This window comes from Dendrobates tinctorius, unplaced genomic scaffold (genome assembly GCF_039654945.1).
Source record: "Dendrobates tinctorius isolate UK_male_01 unplaced genomic scaffold, ASM3965494v1 ptg000038l, whole genome shotgun sequence".
Classification (NCBI taxonomy): Eukaryota; Metazoa; Chordata; class Amphibia; order Anura; family Dendrobatidae; genus Dendrobates; species Dendrobates tinctorius.
Genome location: NW_027361706.1, coordinates 18,375,355 through 18,396,569, shown reverse-complemented (window position 1 = coordinate 18,396,569; position 21,215 = coordinate 18,375,355). Strand labels below are relative to the sequence as shown.

At 44.7% G+C, this 21,215-nt stretch overlaps 1 protein-coding gene across 2 annotated transcripts in view; it reads right to left on the bottom strand.

Moving 5' to 3' along the window:
- Nucleotides 1–20,874, bottom strand: part of SYN2 (synapsin II) — a 434,838-nt gene extending 413,964 nt beyond the window's left edge. Inside the window, exon 1 of one of the 2 annotated variants that reach the window (XM_073574250.1) lies at nucleotides 20,319–20,874. In XM_073574250.1, coding sequence (XP_073430351.1) covers nucleotides 20,319–20,602 — 284 coding nt within the window. In that variant the 5' untranslated portion in view covers nucleotides 20,603–20,874. The remainder of the gene's footprint in view (nucleotides 1–20,318) is intronic. The other variant, XM_073574251.1, reaches the window with a different exon arrangement.
- Nucleotides 20,875–21,215: the final 341 nt, after the last annotated feature.

Below are 21,215 nucleotides of genomic sequence, written 5' to 3'. Positions count from 1 at the left end.
CACACACGTGACGTTTGGAGACTGGATGGCACTGCATACGACCCCAAGAATACCATCCCTACAGTCAAGCATGGTGGTGGCAGCATCATGCTGTGGGGCTGTTTCTCAGCCAAGGGGCCTGGCCATCTGGTCCGCATCCATGGGAAGATGGATAGCACGGCCTACCTGGAGATTTTGGCCAAGAACCTCCGCACCTCCATCAAGGATCTTAAGATGGGTCGTCATTTCATCTTTCAACAAGACAACGACCCAAAGCACACAGCCAAGAAAACCAAGGCCTGGTTCAAGAGGAAAAAAATCAAGGTGTTGGAGTGGCCTAGTCAGTCTCCTGACCTTAACCCAATTGAAAACTTGTGGAAGGAGCTCAAGATTAAAGTCCACATGAGACACCCAAAGAACCTAGATAACTTGGAGAAGATCTGCATGGAGGAGTGGGCCAAGATAACTCCAGAGACCTGTGCCGGCCTGATCAGGTCTTATAAAAGACGATTATTAGCTGTAATTGCAAACAAGGGTTATTCCACAAAATATTAAACCTAGGGGTTGAATAATAATTGACCCACACTTGTATGTTTAAAATTTATTAAAATTTACCTGAGCAACATAACTTTTTGGTTTGTAAGATTTATGCATCTGTTAATAAATCCTGCTCTTGTGTGAAGTTTGAAGGCTCTAACTTATTTGCATCTTATCAAACCTGCTAAATCTGCAGGGGGTTGAATACTACTTGTAGGCACTGTATATAATTAACAAAATTAACAAAAAAGTGTGAAACAACTGAAAATACTGTATGTCTTATATTCTAGGTTCTTCAAAGTAGCCACCTTTTGCTTTGATTTCTGCTTTGCACACTCTTGGCATTCTCTTGATGAGCTTCAAGAGGTAGTCACCGGAAATGGTTTTCACTTCACAGGTGTGCCCTGTCAGGTTTAGTAAGTGGGATTTCTTGCCTTATAAATGAGGTTGGGACCATCAGTTGTGTTGTGCAGAAGTCTGGTGGATACACAGGTGATAGTCCTACTGAATAGACTGTTAGAATTTGTATTATGGCAAGAAAAAAGCAGCTGAGTTAAGAAAAACGAGTGGCCATCATTACTTTAAGAAATGAAGGTTAGTCCGAAAAATTGGGAAAACTTTGAAAGTGTCCCCAAGTGCATTGGCAAAAACCATCAAGCGCTACAAAGAAATTGGCTCACATGAGGACCGCCCCAGGAAAGGAAGACCAAGAGTCACCTCTGCTGCGGAGGATAAGTTCATCCGAGTCTCCAGCCTCAGAAATCGCAGGTTAACAGCAGCTCAGAATAGAGACCAGGTCAATGCCACACAGAGTTCTAGCAGCAGACACATCTCTACAACAACTGTTAAGAGGAGACTTTGTGCAGCAGGCCTTCATGGTAAAATAGCTGGTAGGAAACCACTGCTAAGGACAGGCAACAAGCAGAAGAGACTTGTTTGGGCTAGAGAACACAAGGAATGGACATTAGACCAGTGGAAATCTGTGCTTTGGTCTGATGAGTCCAAATTTGAGATCTTTGGTTCCAACCACCGTGTCTTTATGCGACGCAGAAAAGGTGAACGGATGGACTCTACATGCCTGGTTCCCACCGTGAAGCATGGAGGAGGAGGTGTGATGGTGTGGGGGTGCTTTGCTGGTGACACTGTTGGGGATTTATTCAAAATTGAAGGCATACTGAACCAGCATGGCTACCACAGCATCTTGCAGCGGCATGCTATTCCATCCGGTTTGTGTTTAGTTGGACCATCATTTATTTTTCAACAGGACAATGGCCTCAAACACACCTCAAGGCTGTGTAAGGGCTATTTGACCAAGAAGGAGAGTGATGGGGTGCTACGCCAGATGACCTGGCCTCCACAGTCACCAGACCTGAACCCAATCGAGATGGTTTGGGGTGAGCTGGACCGCAGAGTGAAGGCAAAAGGGCCAACAAGTGCTAAGCATCTCTGGGAACTCCTTCAAGACTGTTGGAAGACCATTTCTGGTGACTACCACTTGAAGCTCATCAATAGAATGCCAAGAGTGTGCAAAGCAGTAATCAATGCAAAAGGTGGCTACTTTGAAGAATCTAGAATATAAGACATATTTTCAGTTGTTTCACACTTTAATTATATAATTCCACATGTGTTAATTCATTGTTTTGATGCCTTCAGAATGAATCTTCAATTTTCATAGTCATGAAAATAAAGAAAACTCTTTGAATGAGAAGGTGTGTCCAAACTTTGGTCTGTACTGTATACATGTACATGTATACAGTGTATTACATATTTACAATTTATTACAGTTTTTTGTGTTCTAAAGTTGTATTCCAATAAATAGATATTATGTTCTATATAAATATCTTGATTATTGGATCATAGAAATGATTAAATGTCTGATGTTCACATTGTACTACAATAAATTTTTCACTTAAATATAAGCAATGTATGTGGGAGTCGGAGTCGTGGAGTTGGAGTCGGAGTCGCAGGTTTGGCTTATCGACTCCACAGCCCTGGTAAAAAGTTTTGGGTATTTATTCAAACATTTAAAAATCCATGGCAATTAAGCAGAGAGCAGGAAAACCGATGGCGACGCATTTTCAACGCAATCCAAAGACTTGAGGAAGAACGCTAGATTGTGTACGAAACGCATCGCCATGTGTTTCTTAGTTTTTTTCTGGGGCATCTAAGATTGTCAGAGTGTTATTCCGTGCCTGCTGGACTACAAGATACAGTGAGCTGGCAACCTTCTCCTATGTAGCAACCCAATGAGCACAGAATTTCAGGCCTACAAATAACATTGTTAAAAGGTAGAAATTTTCGTTAAAGAAGATCTGTAACTTGCATCACTTATAATAATATGTAGGGTTTGTTTTAGTTTATTTTATCTGATGTAAATGTCGCTGTTCTCCTGAATCCGGCGTTGTTTTTATTTTGTTCCTACGCCTTGCCGTTCCTGAGATATGGCCCTTTCTTCCCTGTATGTAAATCTACTCTTACTAGCCAATATGGTGTAGTCCCGCCCACAGAGAGGAGCTAAGGATCATGCCCCCGAGGATAATCAGATTAGATCTTCATGCATAGAAGTTGTCATATCTCAGGAACTGAAAGGCACAGAAACAAAAATAAAATAATGCCAGATTCAGGAGAACAGTGGAATTTACACCAGATATGTGTTACAAGGTTATTGCAAGTAAAAGATTACTTTTTTTAAAGGTGTTGTCCAAATTTGACATCTTTATGTGGCATACAATTTATCAGAATATTAACTATTATTACTTAAAGAATAATGGCAGTATCCCGGCCGTAATAATGGCCATTTCTGGAAGCTTCAGGTAAAAAGAGTGACAATGTAAATTTCACCGATCACTGAGATCCCAATCAGTGCAATCGATTCTGCAATCACTTGGATTCCAGGGAATCTGCAGTGATACATTCACTGCTCACATATCATCACAGAAATGGGAAGATCTGACATTCAGGAAAGCTGTAGCTGTCAGCTAGCTCGCACAACAACATAAATAAGAGCTATCTCTGAAAAGTATGAATCGAATTGCTATCAGCTTGGATTTTTATATACTTGTAATTTTCTTGATTTTAAGGGAAACTGTTTTTATTATTTTCATAAAGCCGCAACTAGTGTGCTATTATCCTGCATAGCTGTTGATTGGTCATTTATCACCGCAAGCAGTTCTGTAGTCAATATGTGAGTTGCTGACATAAATCATTACCCGCAGACAAGGAAGCAGCAGAATTCTTAGGGCTGAGTGCTATCGAGAAGGTGATAGGAATTTTCCCGCTGGTCACATATTCTGTATTCTTCACTCAGGGGGTCATAGATGAGCGTTTCATGGAGTAGATGCATTTATGTACATTTATTACACATTTCTTGTGGTCTTATTGAATAAGAAAACCTTATTAATCAGTCATGTGGTGTACAAGCCGAGAGGAATGCTGTGTCGGAGCTGGAAATGGATGAACTTGATAAATTCGATGTTTATGAAGAGCGCCATTTTGTTTCCAATGCAATTAAGTCCGAAAACTAATGTAATTACATTGATAAATTTGGCCTGTTTTGTACAAAATGCCATCAGTATACGGATGGATTCACAGGGTATGTTGACCTTTGCAATATTGCAAGGAAATTGTAATTACTAATTATCTAACACGGTATTTTGCGGGTGTCCCAGGAACGGGCAATGTACGGGGTATGTGTGTAAGCTAGGTCCCCAGTGTACACTCCCTGACAGAAGTTATGTCGCTTATCCATGTTATATGAATAAAAGCTTATAACCTGACGTTAAATTCATCCATTGGTTGTATAAATTATTCTTTTGAAAACTGAAACCTTCTGAAATGTGGTTTCGGTTGAGAAAATAAATTGCCATCAATGCAGAAATATTGATCATTTAATGGAAACAGAATGGTCAGATTTTGGCAAGACAAAAGTTTTGTCGGCCACAGAAAGTAATGTGATATTCAAACAAATAATTAACTTAATATACAAATATATGTTGCATAACATTGGTGAATGAAGTTGTGCTGCTATTAGAGTCATATTTAATATTTTGTGTGACTTCCATGAGCTTGAAGGACTGCATCCATGCAGTTCAACAATGATTCATACAATTTATTAATGAAGTCATCAGGAATAGCAAAGAATGCAGTCTTACATGCCTCCCAGAGTTCATCTAGATTCTTTGGTTTTGTCTTCCAAGCTTCGTCTTTCATCCTACCCCAAACATGCTCAATGATGTTCATGTCTGGTGACTGGGCTGGCCAGTCCTTGAGCACCTTGATCTTTTTTGCCTGGAGGAACTTTGTTGTACAGATGGATGTATGAGATGGAGGACCATCCTGCTGCAGAATTTGACCCCTTTTATGATTTGGAATATAAGAGGTAGCTAATACTTCTTGATATTTTAGGCTATTGATATTGCCTTCCACCTTGCAAATGTTTCGCACACCCCCATACTGAATGTAACCCCAGACCATGATCTTTCCACCACCAAATTTAACTGTTTTCTGGGTGTATTTTGGATCCATACGGGCTCCAGTAGATCTCCTGCAGTATCTGCGGCGGCTGTGGTGTAATTCTACTGAAGATTCATCAGAGAAATCCACCTTCTGCCATTTTTCCAGCGTTCATCTGTTTAGCAGGCTGTAGGAGTTTGCAAATGCCACACGGTTTTTTATTTGCCTTTTGTTTAGTGCTGGCTTCTGGGCACTGATTCGACCATGGAGGCCATTTCGAGACAGAATCCTACAAACTGTTCTAGCTGACACAGGGACTTGAGGTGACCAGGCCTGTTGGAGCTCTGCTGCAGTGGAAGAAGGGCTTGCTTTGGATTTTCTAACCAACAAACGTTCCTCCTGAGCAGTTGTCTTGCGGGGTCTGCCGGACCTGGGCTTGTCAAACACATCTCCAGTCTCTTCAAATCTTTTTTTTTTAATTCTTTGTACTTGACGCTGAGACACATTAAAGGTGCCAGCCACCTCTGCAGTGGATCTGGTCTTCAGCCTCTTGATAATCAAGGCTTTGGTCGCAGGGTGGATTTTTGGCATGTTGTCAGAGCTCAAGTTGCCGCTCAAGTGAAGGTCTGGGGTGCTGGGTCTCTTTTTATACACACCCACTAATTAACCGATCATTTACTGAGCACAGGTGAGGATGTAAACTAGGATTGGGTGCATTATATGACCAGGCGACAAAACATTTGTCTTGCCAAAATCTGACCATTCTGGGTCCATTAAATGATCAATATTTCTGCATTGATGCCAATTTATTTTCTTAACCTAAACCACATTTCGGAGGGTTTTCTGCTTTCGAAAGAGTAATTTATACAACCAATGGATGACTTTAACGTCAGGTTATAAGCTTTTATTTACACAACATGGATAAGCGACATAACTTCTGTCAGGGAGTGTATAAACATATCTTTGCTCTCTTGGTAATACGCCATTTTTAAATGGACCATTTTTCTGTAACTGACAATTTACAGGGAATCTGTCAGTAAGGTTTAGCTCTGTAATCTAACAGCAGCATAAAGTAGGGATAGAGACCCTGATTCCAGCGATGTATCACTTAGTTTACTGGGTGCAGCAGTTTCGATGCAATCACAGTTTTCTCTTCTTCAGATCTAACACAGCTCTGAATGCTGAACTGTGTATAACCCTGTCCACAAAACTGACTAGCAGCTTCCGTGTACACTGTCCATTGATAGACATCTGCTAATCAGTGCTGGGGGTGTGATTGGACCAGGAGGCATGAGACACCTAGTCCTGTAGTGATAATATTCTGCTGATGAAACACTGATTTTATTGAAACAAACACACTCAACCTAGTAAGAGACACCGGTAGATTCAGGGTCTCTGTCCCTACATCATGCTGCTCTCAGATTACATAGCAAAAACCTGCTGACTGATTCTCTTTAAGTAATTCAATTTTTTTTCAGCATATTTGGCATAATGTCAGGTAATGGCTGATTCATTAATTACTTAATAGATTTTATGCTTTTCCAAAAATTATGGTCAAGGAGAAGAAATATGATAAAATAATAACAACCAGCATCTGTAGCCTCCCCGCTTCTCTGTCTATTTGGCTGTAGCCCTGACCGCTGCAGCCTATCACTGGTCTTGTGCCGCACGCACACAGCTATGGTCAGATAAGTACGCCTGCGCAAGAGCACGATGCCGAGGAGACTGTGTGGATGACGTAGGGATGAGTCATGCACACGAAGCAAGAAGGAGGAAGACATCGAAAGAAGATGGGAGGAGCCGGACCAAGACCAGCGACACCCCTAGGATCGGATCGCCCCGCAGGGGAGTATTATAAAAGCTCTTCTTCTTGTCTTGCAGGTCGGGTTGGGGGCAGATGTACACCTTTATAGAATGCTGTGTATCAGGCCTGATAGGTGGTGGCCATATCTCATATCGGTCAAATCTGGTGACAGGTTCCCTATAGTTTGAATAAAGACAAATGTGCAGCAACCAGCCAGAGGCCACTACACAATGGACGACGCTGCACTGCTCAGCTCTGAAAATGCTAACATCCAGCCGCCACCGGCGGTGGGGTTGTAGGGTGTCAGTATGATCTTTTAGGATACAGGCTTTGTGTTGTCACCTTGTACCTTGGAGTTTTATCTCACCATCTTTCTCAGCTGGCAATCATCTCAGCCACCTCATGTAGGTTTCTTGAATCAGCACGCACATCCTTCCTCAGACCTTACAATAAACCCTTTGTCTGCGATAAGCATAAAAAAAATCATTTTGCTCACATGGCGAATGTTGCCGCCAATCCTGATCTGACTTTACGTCTCCAGTGCCAGAGTGTAACTCCTAGCACGGGATCTTCTGCTGCTCCTTGCTCTGTTTGTCTGCCTGCTGTCCTGGTCTTCGCTGTTCCTGGTGCCAGCTGGAAAGTCCTGCCTGCGGTGCCATCACCTTCAGTCCGTGCCGTCCACCATAACCTGAGGCTTAACAAATACCCACCTCACCAGGTGAGCCCCCAACATACAGACACGCTGCAGCAGCAAGACCCTAAAACATTTTTCATGAAGAATATTTAGAAAGCTGATTAACTTTACATTTAAGAAAGAAAATGGACAATAAGAAAAACTGTATGTAGGCTCTGTAGGCTTAAAGACCACATTAAACATACGACACCTCAGCCAGTCCAGACTGGAGACACTTGCACTTTGTAGGTGAAGGCATTTTGCTGGTAACGCACATGGGTTACTGGTGCGGTAGCGCCTCCCTCCAGTACAGCGCTGTTCTGTACCTGGGCCTCGGATACACTGTGTGTACAGGGTCCTGTCCTCAATGTTCTAAGTCTTTTACCTCTACCAGCAGCTCTCACTGATTTTTATATCCTTGGATTTGTTTCACCTGTATTAGTTATCTGCTCAGTTTTCTTTAGTTGTCATTTAACGCATGCACTTTAATTTTGTACAATTTGCCCTATATTAGCAAGTTTTTACTCTGCTTACTCCATAGTGTGTTGACAGGAGCCATTAACATTTCGTGTCCCTCAATTCTTGAGGTTACTATAGATTTGTATTAAAATTATGTAATTTTACTTTTTTGTCAAAAAATTTTGTTCAATTAATTCTAAAGACAATTTTGGGGATTTTGTGTATATTCTGTCCCCTTCCACTTAATGTGGAGTTATAGTGGAACAGACGGATTTTCTTGTTATTGAATTGACACAAATTATTTTTGGGATGACCCTACTTGAGATAACTTCAGGGAATATTGTATTATTCCTGCAATATTTTGATCCCAATGGGTTTTTTTTTTATGCCCGTCACCCTCCACTGAAGGTAGAGAACGGCCACCTCCTATTCTCCACACTGATGATCTCCGATCGATCATTAAAAGCGTAATTTTTAAATAATGTCCTCCCGACACTAATTGGAGGACATCCTATACTGTTTGATATCTCTAGGGAAGCCAACCAACGCCATCAGGCTTACTGGAAAGAACTTTTATCGCCTGCAAGCGCTTGTCAAACAACCCGTCTTGGCCATGCTAATCCCACAAAGAAGCAACATCTGCTCGTTAGGTAACAATGGAGTAACTTTCATCCATGGGAAGCGATAATAGGGCACCTTATCAATGCCCAAGCAAATCCAGGGTTGTGGGAATTTGCCTTTGGGATTGTGACAAATTGCACCTCTGAATCATACGTGTCTCAGACGGAAGAGGGGACTGTAGCTGCCGGAGACTTGGAGCACGCTTCTACACAATAACCCATAATTGCACCATTGGAATAAGTCTTGGCTGGCCTGATGAGCGTGACACCAGCCAAAAATATCACCGAGCCATTCAGCAAATCAATGTTTGTGCTAGAATAAAAAATAAACTGCAGCATTCACAGCAAACAACACCTGTCAATGTGGAAAATGCACTTTTACTCCTTTCAACCTCTCCTCCGCTAAGTTATATTTACAGGAGCCCGGGAATTTGATATTTGGGTTGTTAAGACAAGGCTTCCATTCTGTTGGCCGCCATTTCTTCTGTCCATAAAGTGTGAAAAAAATCATTGTATAACCTGAATAAAAAATTGGGTAAAAAAAAAAAAAAGTTTGCTCTATGATATCCAAATGCCCAAAGCATGCAAATGGAAAAACATTTTTACTTTCAACTTGCAGTCCCATGCAAAAAGAAAATACCGTAATCCAATGGGCGATTACAATGAATTGTATGCAATGACTAAGAACTGCGACATTTGCCTTTATACACATCCGATAAACGTTGGTAGGAACCAACGAGTTCTGTGGAATCGGCCGACTATCCAATTCGTAGAGGACCATCCCTTTTCTTGTCCCAAAAAATGATGTCGGGGAGAGAAGATTATGGCCAGGATTTGGGGCAGCGTATACCAGGCAAAGGAGTGAAAACTAACAAACAGGATGCAGCACAAATCGAGTTCATCTTTATATTGTAAGCAAACGGTGGAAGCCGTGACCGTAGTGTGGACAGAGTCTAACAAACACAGTCAGGAATAACAGGAGGAACAGTATCATTCCATGCTATAAGCTGCAGCAGAAAGCACAATTGCAGTATGTCCATGCCCACATCCTTGATGGTTACCTGCCGTCCGCAGCGCCGATGTGCCGGCACTTGCCGTCTCCTGGACAGAAAATCAATAGAGCGAATCAGCTTGGAAATTGAATTTATGACGTAGATAAGGGCAATACGAGGTGCACCCGCTGTGCTATTATTTGTCAGGGTGAACAATGCAGTTTGACAACTCACATGAGAAACGATGGGTGACTTTACAGCCGGTTTCAGCATCAAAACATGCAAAAGGAATTACGCAAAAAAAGTGCCAATCGATGTTGGATCTTGCAACTGATTGGATTAATTCCAGTTGTGCCTGGAGATAATCACCATGTGTAAGTGACCCAAAGTCATCATTCATTTATTAGTGCAAGAAAGAATGGCCTCTGGGTCATAATGGAGGCATAATGGAGGCTTCTGCATGTGAGTGATCGTTCACAATCTTTACAAGTCAAGCCAGAAAATCGCAGCAAGAGCGTAAACTCTGCTTTGTGTACGCACCACCCTTAGCCATTATATATGGAAATGACCTATTATATGAACGGGGTATGGGGGAATATATCTTATAAGACATAAGCAGCAGCATAACTTGAAGCTTATGGGTTCACAAAGTAAAATCTCCAAAAAGTCCTCCAACTATCATGGGTCTTCTCATGTGGGGCCAAAGGAACCCACTGATACGCCAAGGCACGAGTTCCCTCACTTATTAAGCCCCCAGGCATATGGTGATCCAACATACCCAGTACTCATTTCCGTCAATATTCAGAAGAAATTTTAGGGACAGCGGGGTTACACTGTTGGCAGGTATATTCTACAGTTGTGACACCACTGCTCTATAAACGCTTGCCCAGTCTTATATACACTGCCCAAAAGAATAAACGGAACACTCAAATAACACATCCTAGATCTGAATGAATGAAATATTCTCATTGACTACTTTGTTCTGTACAAAGTTGAATGTGTTGACAACAAAGTCACAGAAAAATCATCAATGGAAATCAAATTTATTAACCAATAGGATGCCTGGAATTGGAGTCACACACAAAATTAAAGTGGAATGTAGTGTCCTTAAAACAAGTCAAAATGAGGCTCAGTATTGTGTGTGGCCTCCACGTGCCTGTATGACCTCCCTACTGTACAACGCCTGGGCATGCTCCTGATGAGGCGGCGGATGGTCTCCTCAGGGATCTCCTCCCAGACCTGGACTTAAGCATCCACCAACTCCTGGACAGTCTGTGGTGCAACGTGACGTTGGTGGATGGAGCGAGACATGATGTCCCAAATGTGCTCAGTCGGATTCAGGTCTGGGGAACGGGCGGGAAAGTCCATAGCTTCAATGCCTTCATCTTGCAGGAACTGCCGACACACTCCAGCCACATGAGGTCTGGCATTGTACTGCATTAGGAGGAACCCAGGGCCAACTGCACCAGCATGGTACCTAATGGAAGTCAAGCTACCTCTGGCGAGCACATGGAGGGCTGTGCGGCCCTCCAAAGAAATGCCACCCGACACCATTACTGACCCACTGCCAAACCGGTCATGCTGAAAGATGTTGCAGGCAGATCGCTCTACACGGCTTCTCCAGACTCTGTCACGTCTGTAACATGTGCTCAGTGTGAACCTGCTTTTATCTGTGAAGAGAACAGGGCGCCAGTGGCAAATTTACCAATCCTGGTGTTCTGTGGCAAATGCCAAGCGTCCTGCACGGTGTTGGGCTGTGAGCACAACCCCAATCTGTGGACGTCGGGCCCTCAGACCATCCTCATGGAGTCGGTTTCTAACCGTTTGTGCAGACACATGCACATTTGTGGCCTGCTGGAGGTCATTTTGCAGGGCTCTGGCAGTGCTCCTCCTGTTCCTCCTTGCACAAAGGCGGAGGTAGCGGTCCTGCGGCTGGGTTGTTGCCCTTCTACGGCCCCCTCCATGTCTCCTGGTGTACTGGCCTGTCCCCTGGTAGCGCCTCCAGCCTCTGGACACTACACAAACAGGCACACCAAACCTTCTTGCCACAGCTCGCATTGATGTGCCATCCTGGATGAGCTACACTACCTGAGCCACTTGTGTGGGTTGTAGAGTCCGTCATGCTACCACGCATGTGAAAGCACAACCAACATTCAAAAGTGACCAAAACATCAACCAGGAAACATTGGTACCGAGATGTGGTCTGTGGTCCCCACTTGCAGAACCACTCCTTTATTGAGGGTGTCTTGATAATTGAGTATAAAGCAATAGGTGAAAATATAAAATATAACTTTTAATCAATCATTTAAAAGTACTAATTAATGTGTCACCATGTGGAGATAAAAAAGCAGCATACAGCTGCTTATCAGGCATATAGGTCTATACTTAAAAAAGAAAAAACGGCCAAGCCTGAATAAAGGGATATAGATGGTCACCCAAAGAATTCTCTATATGGGTGCACAGAAAACATCTATGGGTTAGAGCAGTTGAGAACACTTTCCCATAAATGCCATGACCCTTTTGCATATATATATATATATATATATATATATATATATATATATATATATATATATAGAAAAATGCAAATTTTCGGCCAAAAGGTCACCAAGGACCAAAAATTGACAGTCAGGTGAGAATAATAAAAGAGGAACAACCTCACCCAGTGGATAGATGGGTCAGGAGTCCGGAAGAATCCTCTGTTCAGTCAAACTGGAGGATGCAGTAGGGCAAGACAATACCCTGTCACATCCCTAACACCTAAATTAGGCTCAAACCCAGACTCCTGCCCTAACAAGGGCAGTCCACAGCTGACCCTAACAACACATGCCCTGCACTTTCCCTAAGGCGATGGGACATTGTCTTCCCCTACTGCATCCTCCAGTTGGACTGAATAGAGGATTCTTCCGGACTCCTGGCCCATCTATCCACTGGGTGAGGTTGTTCCTCTTTTATTATTCTCACCTGACTGTCAATTTTTGGTCCTTGGTGACCTTTTGGCCGAAAATTTGCATTTTTCTATATATATATGCAAAAGGGTCATGGCATTTATGGGAAAGTGTTCTCAACTGCTCTAACCCATAGATGTTTTCTGTACACCCATATAGAGAATTCTTTGGGTGACCATCTATATCCCTTTATTCAGGCTTGGCCGTTTTTTCTTTTTTAAGTATAGACCTATATGCCTGATAAGCAGCTGTATGCTGCTTTTTTATCTCCACAGGGTGACACATTAATTAGTACTTTTAAATGATTGATTAAAAGTTATATTTTATATTTTCACCTATTGCTTTATACTCTATATAATATTTTTTGGTGAGACTTATGTCAGTTTGTCCTTGAAACTGTCTAGTGCTTTATCTACCATGTCTTGATAATTGCCAATAATTTCCATCTGTTGTCTATTCCATTTGCAAAACAGCATGTGAAAATGATTGGCAATCAGTGTTGCTTCCTAAGTGGACAGTTTGATTTCACAGAAGTTTGATTTACTTGGAGTTACATTCTGTTGTTTAAGTGTTCCCTTTATTTTTTTTGAGCAGTGTACATCCCGTACTAACAAGTATGGGGTAATGAACTCAATATGTGAAAATATAAAAAGATACACAGGTGACATGATGCTATAAGTATACAGTGGGTACGGAAAGTATTCAGACCCCTTTAAATTTTTCATTCTTTGTTTCATTGCAGCCATTTGGTAAATTCAATAAAGTTAATTTTTTTTTCTCATTAATGTACACTCTGCACCCCATCCATCTTGACTGAAAAACAGAAATGTAGAAATTTTTGCAAATTTATTTAAAAAGAAAAACTGAAATATCACATGGTCATAAATATTCAGACCCTTTGCTCAGTATTGAGTAGAAGCACCTTTTGAGCTAGTACAGCCATGAGTCTTCTTGGGAATGATGCAAAAAGTTTTTCACACCTGGATTTGGGGATCCTCTGCCATTCTTCCCTGCAGATCCTCTCCAGTTCCATCAGGATGGATGGTGAACGTTGGTGGACAGCCAGTTTCAGGTCTCTCCAGAGATGCTCCTTTGGGTTTAGGTGAGGGCTCTGGCTGGGCCAGTCAGGAATGGTCACAGAGTTGTTCTGAAGCCACTCCTTTGTTATTTTAGCTGTGTGCTTAAGGTCATTGTCTTGTTGGAAGGTGAACCTTTGGCCGAATCTGAGGTCCAGAGCACTCTGGACGAGGGTTTCATCCAGGATATCTCTGTACATGGCTGCATTCATGTTTCCTTCAATGGCAACTAGTCCTGTCCCTGCAGCTGAAAAACACCCCCATAGCATGATGCTGCCACCACCATGTTTCACTGTTGGGATTGTATTGGGCAGGTGATGAGCAGTGCCTGGTTTTCTTCACACATACCGCTTAGAATTAGCACCAAAAAGTTCTATCTTCATCTCATCAGACCAGAGAATCTTATTTCTCATAGTCTGGGAGTCCTTCATGTGTTTTTTTTTGCAAACTCTATGCTTTCATATGTCTTGCACTGAGAAGAGGCTTCCGTCAGGCCACTCTGCCATAAGGCTATGTGCACACGCTGCAGATTCACCTGCTGTTTTTTCCGCGCGGATCCGCAGGTAAAACCGCAGGTAAAGTGACCTGCGGTTTTCCTGCGGATTAGCCTGCGCTTTTGCCCTGCGGTTTCACACCTCTACTATGTTAAAGGTGTGAAACCGCTGCGGCATCCACACAAACAATTGACATGCTGCGGTTTGTAAACCGCAGCAAAACCGTGCGGAAAAAACCGCAGCGTGAGCACAGCGGTTTTGAAATGCCATCGGCTAACATGGTACTGTACCATGTCTGCGGAAGTGCCCGTTTCCGCAGGGCCAAAAACGCTGCGGAAACGCAGCAGAATCCGCAACGTGTACACATAGCCTAACAGACCCGACTGGTGGAGGGCTGCAGTGATAGTTGACTTTGTGGAACTTTCTCCCATCTCCTTACTGCATCTGTGGAGCTCAGCCACATTGATCTTGGGGTTCTGCTTTACCTCTCTCACCAAGGCTCTTCTCCCACAATTGCTCAGATGTAGGAAGAATTCTGGTGGTCCCAAACTTCTTCCATGTAAGCCTCTGTGCTTTTAGGCACCGTGAGTACTGCAGAAATTCTTTTGTAACCTTGGCCAGATCTGTCCCTTGCCACAATTCTGTCTCTGAGCTCCTTGGCCAGTTCCTTTGACCTCATGATTCTCATTTGGTCTGACATGCACTGTGAGTTGTGAGGTCTTATATAGACAGGTGTGCGCCTTTACAAATCAAGTCCTATCAGATTAATTAAACACACCTGGACTCCAATGAAGGAGTAGAGCCATCTCAAGGCGGATCACAAGGAAATGCACAGCATGTGACTTAAATATGAGTGTCTGAGCAAAGAGTCTGAATACTTATGACCATGTGATATTTCAGGTTTTTTTTAATAAATTTGCAAAAATTTCTACATTTCTGTTTTTTTTCAGTCAAGATGGATGGGGTGCAGAGTGTACATTAATGAGAAAAAAAAATGAACTTTTTTGAATTTACCAAATGGCTGCAATGAAACAGAGTGAAAAATTTAAAGGGGTCTGAATACTTTCCGTACCCACTGTATTTTATATTAGGAGGCATCACAGGTCTAGATGGCTGCAGCTTCTCCTTATAGAGACTCGTAGGGCAGGCAATGCTCCCTGGGGAAAAAGTCTGAAAACCGGCTCTACTGAAGGATGAAGAAAACTAGCCTTGTAGTATCACCTAATGGAGATATCAACCCTATAACGTACCTTCTAACATGACTCAGCCCCACAAGGAACATGAATGCTCCACTTGGCCGGGCGTTCATGTGTTATCTATGGGACAAGAGGTGAAATTTGCTGCCATATTATTCTGCGTGCAGAACATAAGGATCACCTGACCTTTATCTCCCCTGACATCATCTGATAAATACACATTAGATGGTATGCCAATCCCAACAAAATCTAAAGCATCCCACCCATACACGTTAGACTGCCATCAGACAAATTTGCTGGTTTGGCTGATAGTCTAATATGTATGGGATCCCTGGACAGAAAGATCCAGCATGTCTGCCTTCGGACTGCTGATCCTTTTGTCTTCCTTGTTATAAGCCGCCGCCAGAGATGTCTGGCAGTGGTTTTCTCATAGACAAGATGGGGCACTTGGCAGAGTGGATCAGTTCTACAGTAGAACTGTTTTGGACACTTTGGCCGCAGTTTCCTGATCTCCATCCATGGAAGTCAGCATCAAGTCGAAATTCTACCAAGTCACAGGGCTCCCATGTATGGGAGAGATGGCCGAGAGAGCTGCCGGCCTAACGATCAGTCAAACCCTCATTCGGCTACAAGCCATCCAAGGTATACGGGAGTTTAAGCATTTTATTGAGTTATATGTTTACAAAGAAAGTCAACCAAGGTGACCTTTAGAAGCTGATATTAGGAATGGCACTATGGACGTCTCGATAATTTATTAATTGCTTTTTCTCCAGTTCTATTTCTCTACCAAGCAGCCAGCGAGTAAGTGCAGCATTGAATGGTATCCACTGAAATCACAGGGACAGTATGTATCCTCCAGAGATAGAATCATTGGGGTCCAGCACACAGGGGGTCCTCCTGTACTATATTATGCTTTCTCAATGTGGCATCTGAAAACCAGACTGACCCATCTAAGGAACATTGCAGATTCAGCAAATAAACATTACTCTTTGTAGAATAAAAAGTTATAAAAGTTTTCAGTATACCTTTTTTGTATCAGTTTCTCTTGGTTTGATTTAGCATCATCAACATTCTGTTGGGGTACGGGAACCCAGACAGGATGAGAAATGCATGGTTACTTTTTTTTTTTTTTTTACAAAACAAACTGTGCCAGGTTTCTAAAACCCCTTTATCACCGCAGCCTATAATGGGAACCGATGTCACAACTGTTCTGGGTACAACTGTCATGACTTATGCATGTTAAGTCTTTGTTCACAGTGGCGTCATGGCTTCCACTATAAAAGAAAACCGTGATATCTTTCTGAAACAGTTTATAGCGGGGCACATCGCGGCTCGGAGGTTCAACAAGAACAGTGCATCAAATGGCGTTATTCTTTTCGGCAAAAATGATGGGAACCTCAACAATGGACGAAAATGATGTCAATGTTCCTTTACCGTGATCTGGGGGGCACAATGAACACAGATTTGTTCCGTTAAGATGTCACCTCCATGATAATTAGATTGACATTATCCGCAATAATTGGCCTGTATGGCAGAATTGTATTTTTTGCTACTATTATCCTTCCTTAATCTTGGTTCCCCACTGGGCTTTGTAGAATTTGAGATCTGAAGTGATGAATTTCTATGTAATCAAAAAACTTTTACATTCTTCTTATATGCATGGTTACAATATGCCTCACATCTGTTTCTCATATCCATGCAGTAGACCCCAACCCCACGCAGTAGACCCCAACCCCACACAGTAGACCCCAACCCCACACAGTAGACTCCAAACCCCACGCAGTAGACCCCAAACCCCACCCAGTAGACCCCAAACCCCACGCAGTAGACCCCAACCCCACGCAGTAGACCCCAACCCCACGCAGTAAACCCCAACCCTACACAGTAGAACCCAACCCCACACAATAGACAACAATCCCACACAGTAGACCCCAACTATCCAATAATTCATTCCATAGATTAATCCTGTGTGGCGCACACATCAGTAACGGAATACCGGTGACTCCCTTCTGGATCAGTCGGTAAGCCGCAGAGTTGTAGGACACAAAAAACATGATAAAGATCACCTTGTAGAGTACACAATACTTCACTTTTATTAAACCATTAAAATCATTGGTAAATCGGTGCGTCAGGAAATACAAATACATAAGCAAAACCAAAAAAAGTAAAGTTTGGCAAGGAACCATGCCTATTAGCAAAGGTATAAGGACGCTAATCTTACTGTTTGATGGCATGATGAAAATTCTGCTCAACTTGGTCTGGATGAATTCCACCTCAATGGGTTGAGTACAAAGAGCATTGATAATGGTTATCGTCCTAAAAAGAACAGTGTCAGGAGGACCTTTTGTTACCACTTCTTATGTGAGCACTTTCAACTTCATATACCACCAGAACATAGACATTGTTTGCCATGGGATCTCCTGACAAGGACGGATGAGTAAGGTGCCCCTGTGGTGGATGTTTGGTCACCTTGTCCTACAGAAATACCAATAACGCTAAGTCCCAATTAGGACCATATAGTTCCACCTACGTCAGTATAAGACATGGAACATGGACAGTGGTTAATGTCCCATAAGGGACAGTTGGGGCCGGCACCCTACATCCCAATAAAGACCTTACACTTATCGAATCATCCCTCCCCCTAATTGGTGGGACATATAGGACCCTCGATGGCGGGTTTGGATGGATGAGCTTAGTGCACACAAAAGGATGTTATACCACCCAGCCCTATGAGGATACTGTTCACCCTATATCCCAATTGGGATTACGGATCATTTTGCTAACGCCCCAATTGGTGCACTACATGGAGTGTAGATAGTGATTATTGTCCTAAGAAGGATGGATGGAATAAGCGCCCTCAAAAGGATGAACTATAATCTTACCCTAATCCAGTATATTATCCTGATGTTCAGGCTTAGGACCATAAATGAACTGATTTCCACCCCAGTCGTTGTCATACATGGCGTAGAGCCCTTAGGAGGATGGTTTGGGATAGCATAGCATGCTCTAGAGGACGTTTAGCCACCTCGGCCCATTTGAGCAACTGAATATCAACCCCATACCTCAGTCGGAGGGATACATGGAATAGCGTTCTAAAAAGAATGGCCGTTAGCGCCCCCTAAGAGGATGTTAAGTTGCCTCGCTCAATTTTCCCTATGCCCCAAATAGGACCATAAATCAATTGAATTCCACCCCAGTTTGTGGAATTTATGGAGAAAAGACCTAATAACGATGGTTGGAGAGGTACAATCAGTCAATGTCGAACGTCCTGAAAAAAAATCGATTAGGAGAAGGGTCCCAAAAAGGTGCGGAGAGGATCAGCCCCCTGAAAAGGACGTTTATTAAAATCGCCGAATGCAAGCTCCTGAAGACCTGTGTCCTAGTCCGGACTGTAAGGCTGCACTAGATTGCTCAAAAATCCCCACTAATGCGCTTCATCCTATAGGAATCATCAGAACCAGGAGACATCTATGAGCAAACCGGGCAGGACTAAACATGGCGGCATTCAGGAGGATGTAAACGGGGCAACGTGTCCCTCCTGATGCCCAAAGCAAAGGAACAAGTGCACCCAAGGGTCCACATAATGTATATGCCGTATATATCGGCGTCATAGACACTTACATTTCAGCACCATGGACAGATACATTTTGCATCAGGTCTCATTATATGGGTATGTGCACACGCTGCGGATTCCACTGCGTTTCCGCAGCAGTTTTAGCTGCGGTGTACAGTACCATTCAAATGAATGGAAAAAAAAACCGCTGTGTAGACGTTGCAGAAAAATCCGAGCGGATTTGCTGCGGTTTTGAAACCGCAGAAAGAAGTGACATGTCAATTCTTTCTGCGGAATCCGCAGCGGGTTCCTATCTCCACCATTGTGGAGATGGTGAATCCGCAGGACCAAACCGCAGGCAAAACCGCAGATAATCCGCAGGTCTTTTGACCTGCGGTTTATCTGCGTTTTTTGCAAAATCCGTGCGGATTAATCCGCAGCGGATTCCGCAGCGTCTGCACACACCCTAAGGGAGCCCACCAGCCAGTATGGGGGTCCTGTACAGCAGGGGCCACCCCCCCAGTCTATGTACAGTATAACACGGACCCCTATATGCAGTATAGCATGGTCCCTACATGCACTATAACATGGACCTCTATATGCAGTATAACACAGGGGACCCTACATGCAATAGAATACACAGGGGCCCCTATGTGCAGTATAATCCGTGGCCACTGCATGCAGTATAACACAGGAGTTCCTATATGCAGCAGGATACACGGGGGCCCCTAAAGACCGATCACACACGGGGTCCCCTATAGCCCGCACATACGGGGGCCCCTATAGCACGCACACACGGGGGCCCCTATAGACCGCTCACACAGGATCCCCTATAGCCCACACACAGGATCCCCTATAGACCGCTCACACAGGGGCCCCTATAGCCCGCACACATGGGGCCCCTATAGCCCGCTCACACACAGGGGCCCCTGTAGACCGCTCACACAGGATCCCCTATAGCCCACACACACACACAGGATCCCCTATAGACCGCTCACACAGGGGCCCCTATAGCCCGCACACATGGGGCCCCTATAGCCCGCTCACACACAGGGGCCCCTGTAGACCGCTCACACAGGATCCCCTATAGCCCGCTCACACACAGGGGCCCCTGTAGACCGCTCACACAGGATCCCCTATAGACCGCTCACACACAGGGGCCCCTATAGCCCGCACACACAGGGGTCCCTATAGACCGCTCACACAGGGACCCCTATAGACCGATCACACACAGGGGCCCCTATAGACCGATCACACACAGGGGCCCCTATAGACCAATCACACACAGGGGCCCCTATAGACCGATCACACACAGGGGCCCCTATAGACCAATCACACACAGGGGCCCCTATAGACCGATCACACACAGGGGCCCCTATAGACCGATCACACACAGGGGCCCCTATAGACCGCACACACAGGGGCCCCTATAGCCCGCACACACAGGGGCCCCTATAGCCCGCTCACACAGGGGCCCTATAGCCCGCTCACACAGGGGCCCCTACATGCAGAGTGCACCGTGGCCGCGGACTCACCAGTCGGTGTGGGGCTCGTCTATGACCAGCAGGACTCGGGACTTCCTCCCGGGGACCCCCGCACTCTGCTCCCCCAGTCCGGCCGAGGCCGCCGTCTGCTTGACCGCGTTGGTGATGGAGGAGAAGAAGCCCCCGGCCACCTGTGCCCCGCTCTGCTTGCTCCGGTCCGGCGCGGAGGGCGGCGGGGGCTGCGGGGGCTCCGGGCGCTGCAGGTCGGTCATGTAGCCATTGGGCAGGTTGGCGATGAAGCTGCTGTCCGACAGCCGGCGCCGGAGGAAGTTCATGGCGGAGCGGTGACTGAGCAGGGACGTGCCCGGGTGCTGGAGGAAGGACACCGCCGCTACCTCCCGCACTGACTGCCGCTTTACCGGGGCTGGGAGCTGTCAGAGCCGGGGAGGAGGAGCTGCCGGTCCGCAGTGACCACAACCTGCGACCCCCCCGCACCCCGGACGGCGCCGGAGCTGCGTGCAGAGGACGAGGCTGCCCAGATGTGCGCGGTGCAGAGGAGGGATGCCGGCGGGGAGGCTCCGTGTATGGGAGGAGGGTGATGGGTGTGCACTGATGGATGTGAGGAGGAGGAAGAGCAGCTCCCTAATGTACCGGTGACTGACAGCAGGGGGCATAGTGTGTGGTGTAAAGGGGGCATAGTGTGTGTGGTGTATAGGGGCATAGTGTGTGTGGTGTATAGGGGTATAGTGTGTGTGGTGTATAGGGGGCATAGTGTGTGTGGTGTAAAGGGGGCATAGTGTGTGTGGTGTATAGGGGTATAGTGTGTGTGGTGTATAGGGGGCATAGTGTGTGTGGTGTATAGGGGGCATAGTGTGTGTGGTGTATAGGGGGTATAGTGTGTGTGGTGTATAGGGGGCATAGTGTGTGTGGTGTATAGGGGTATAGTGT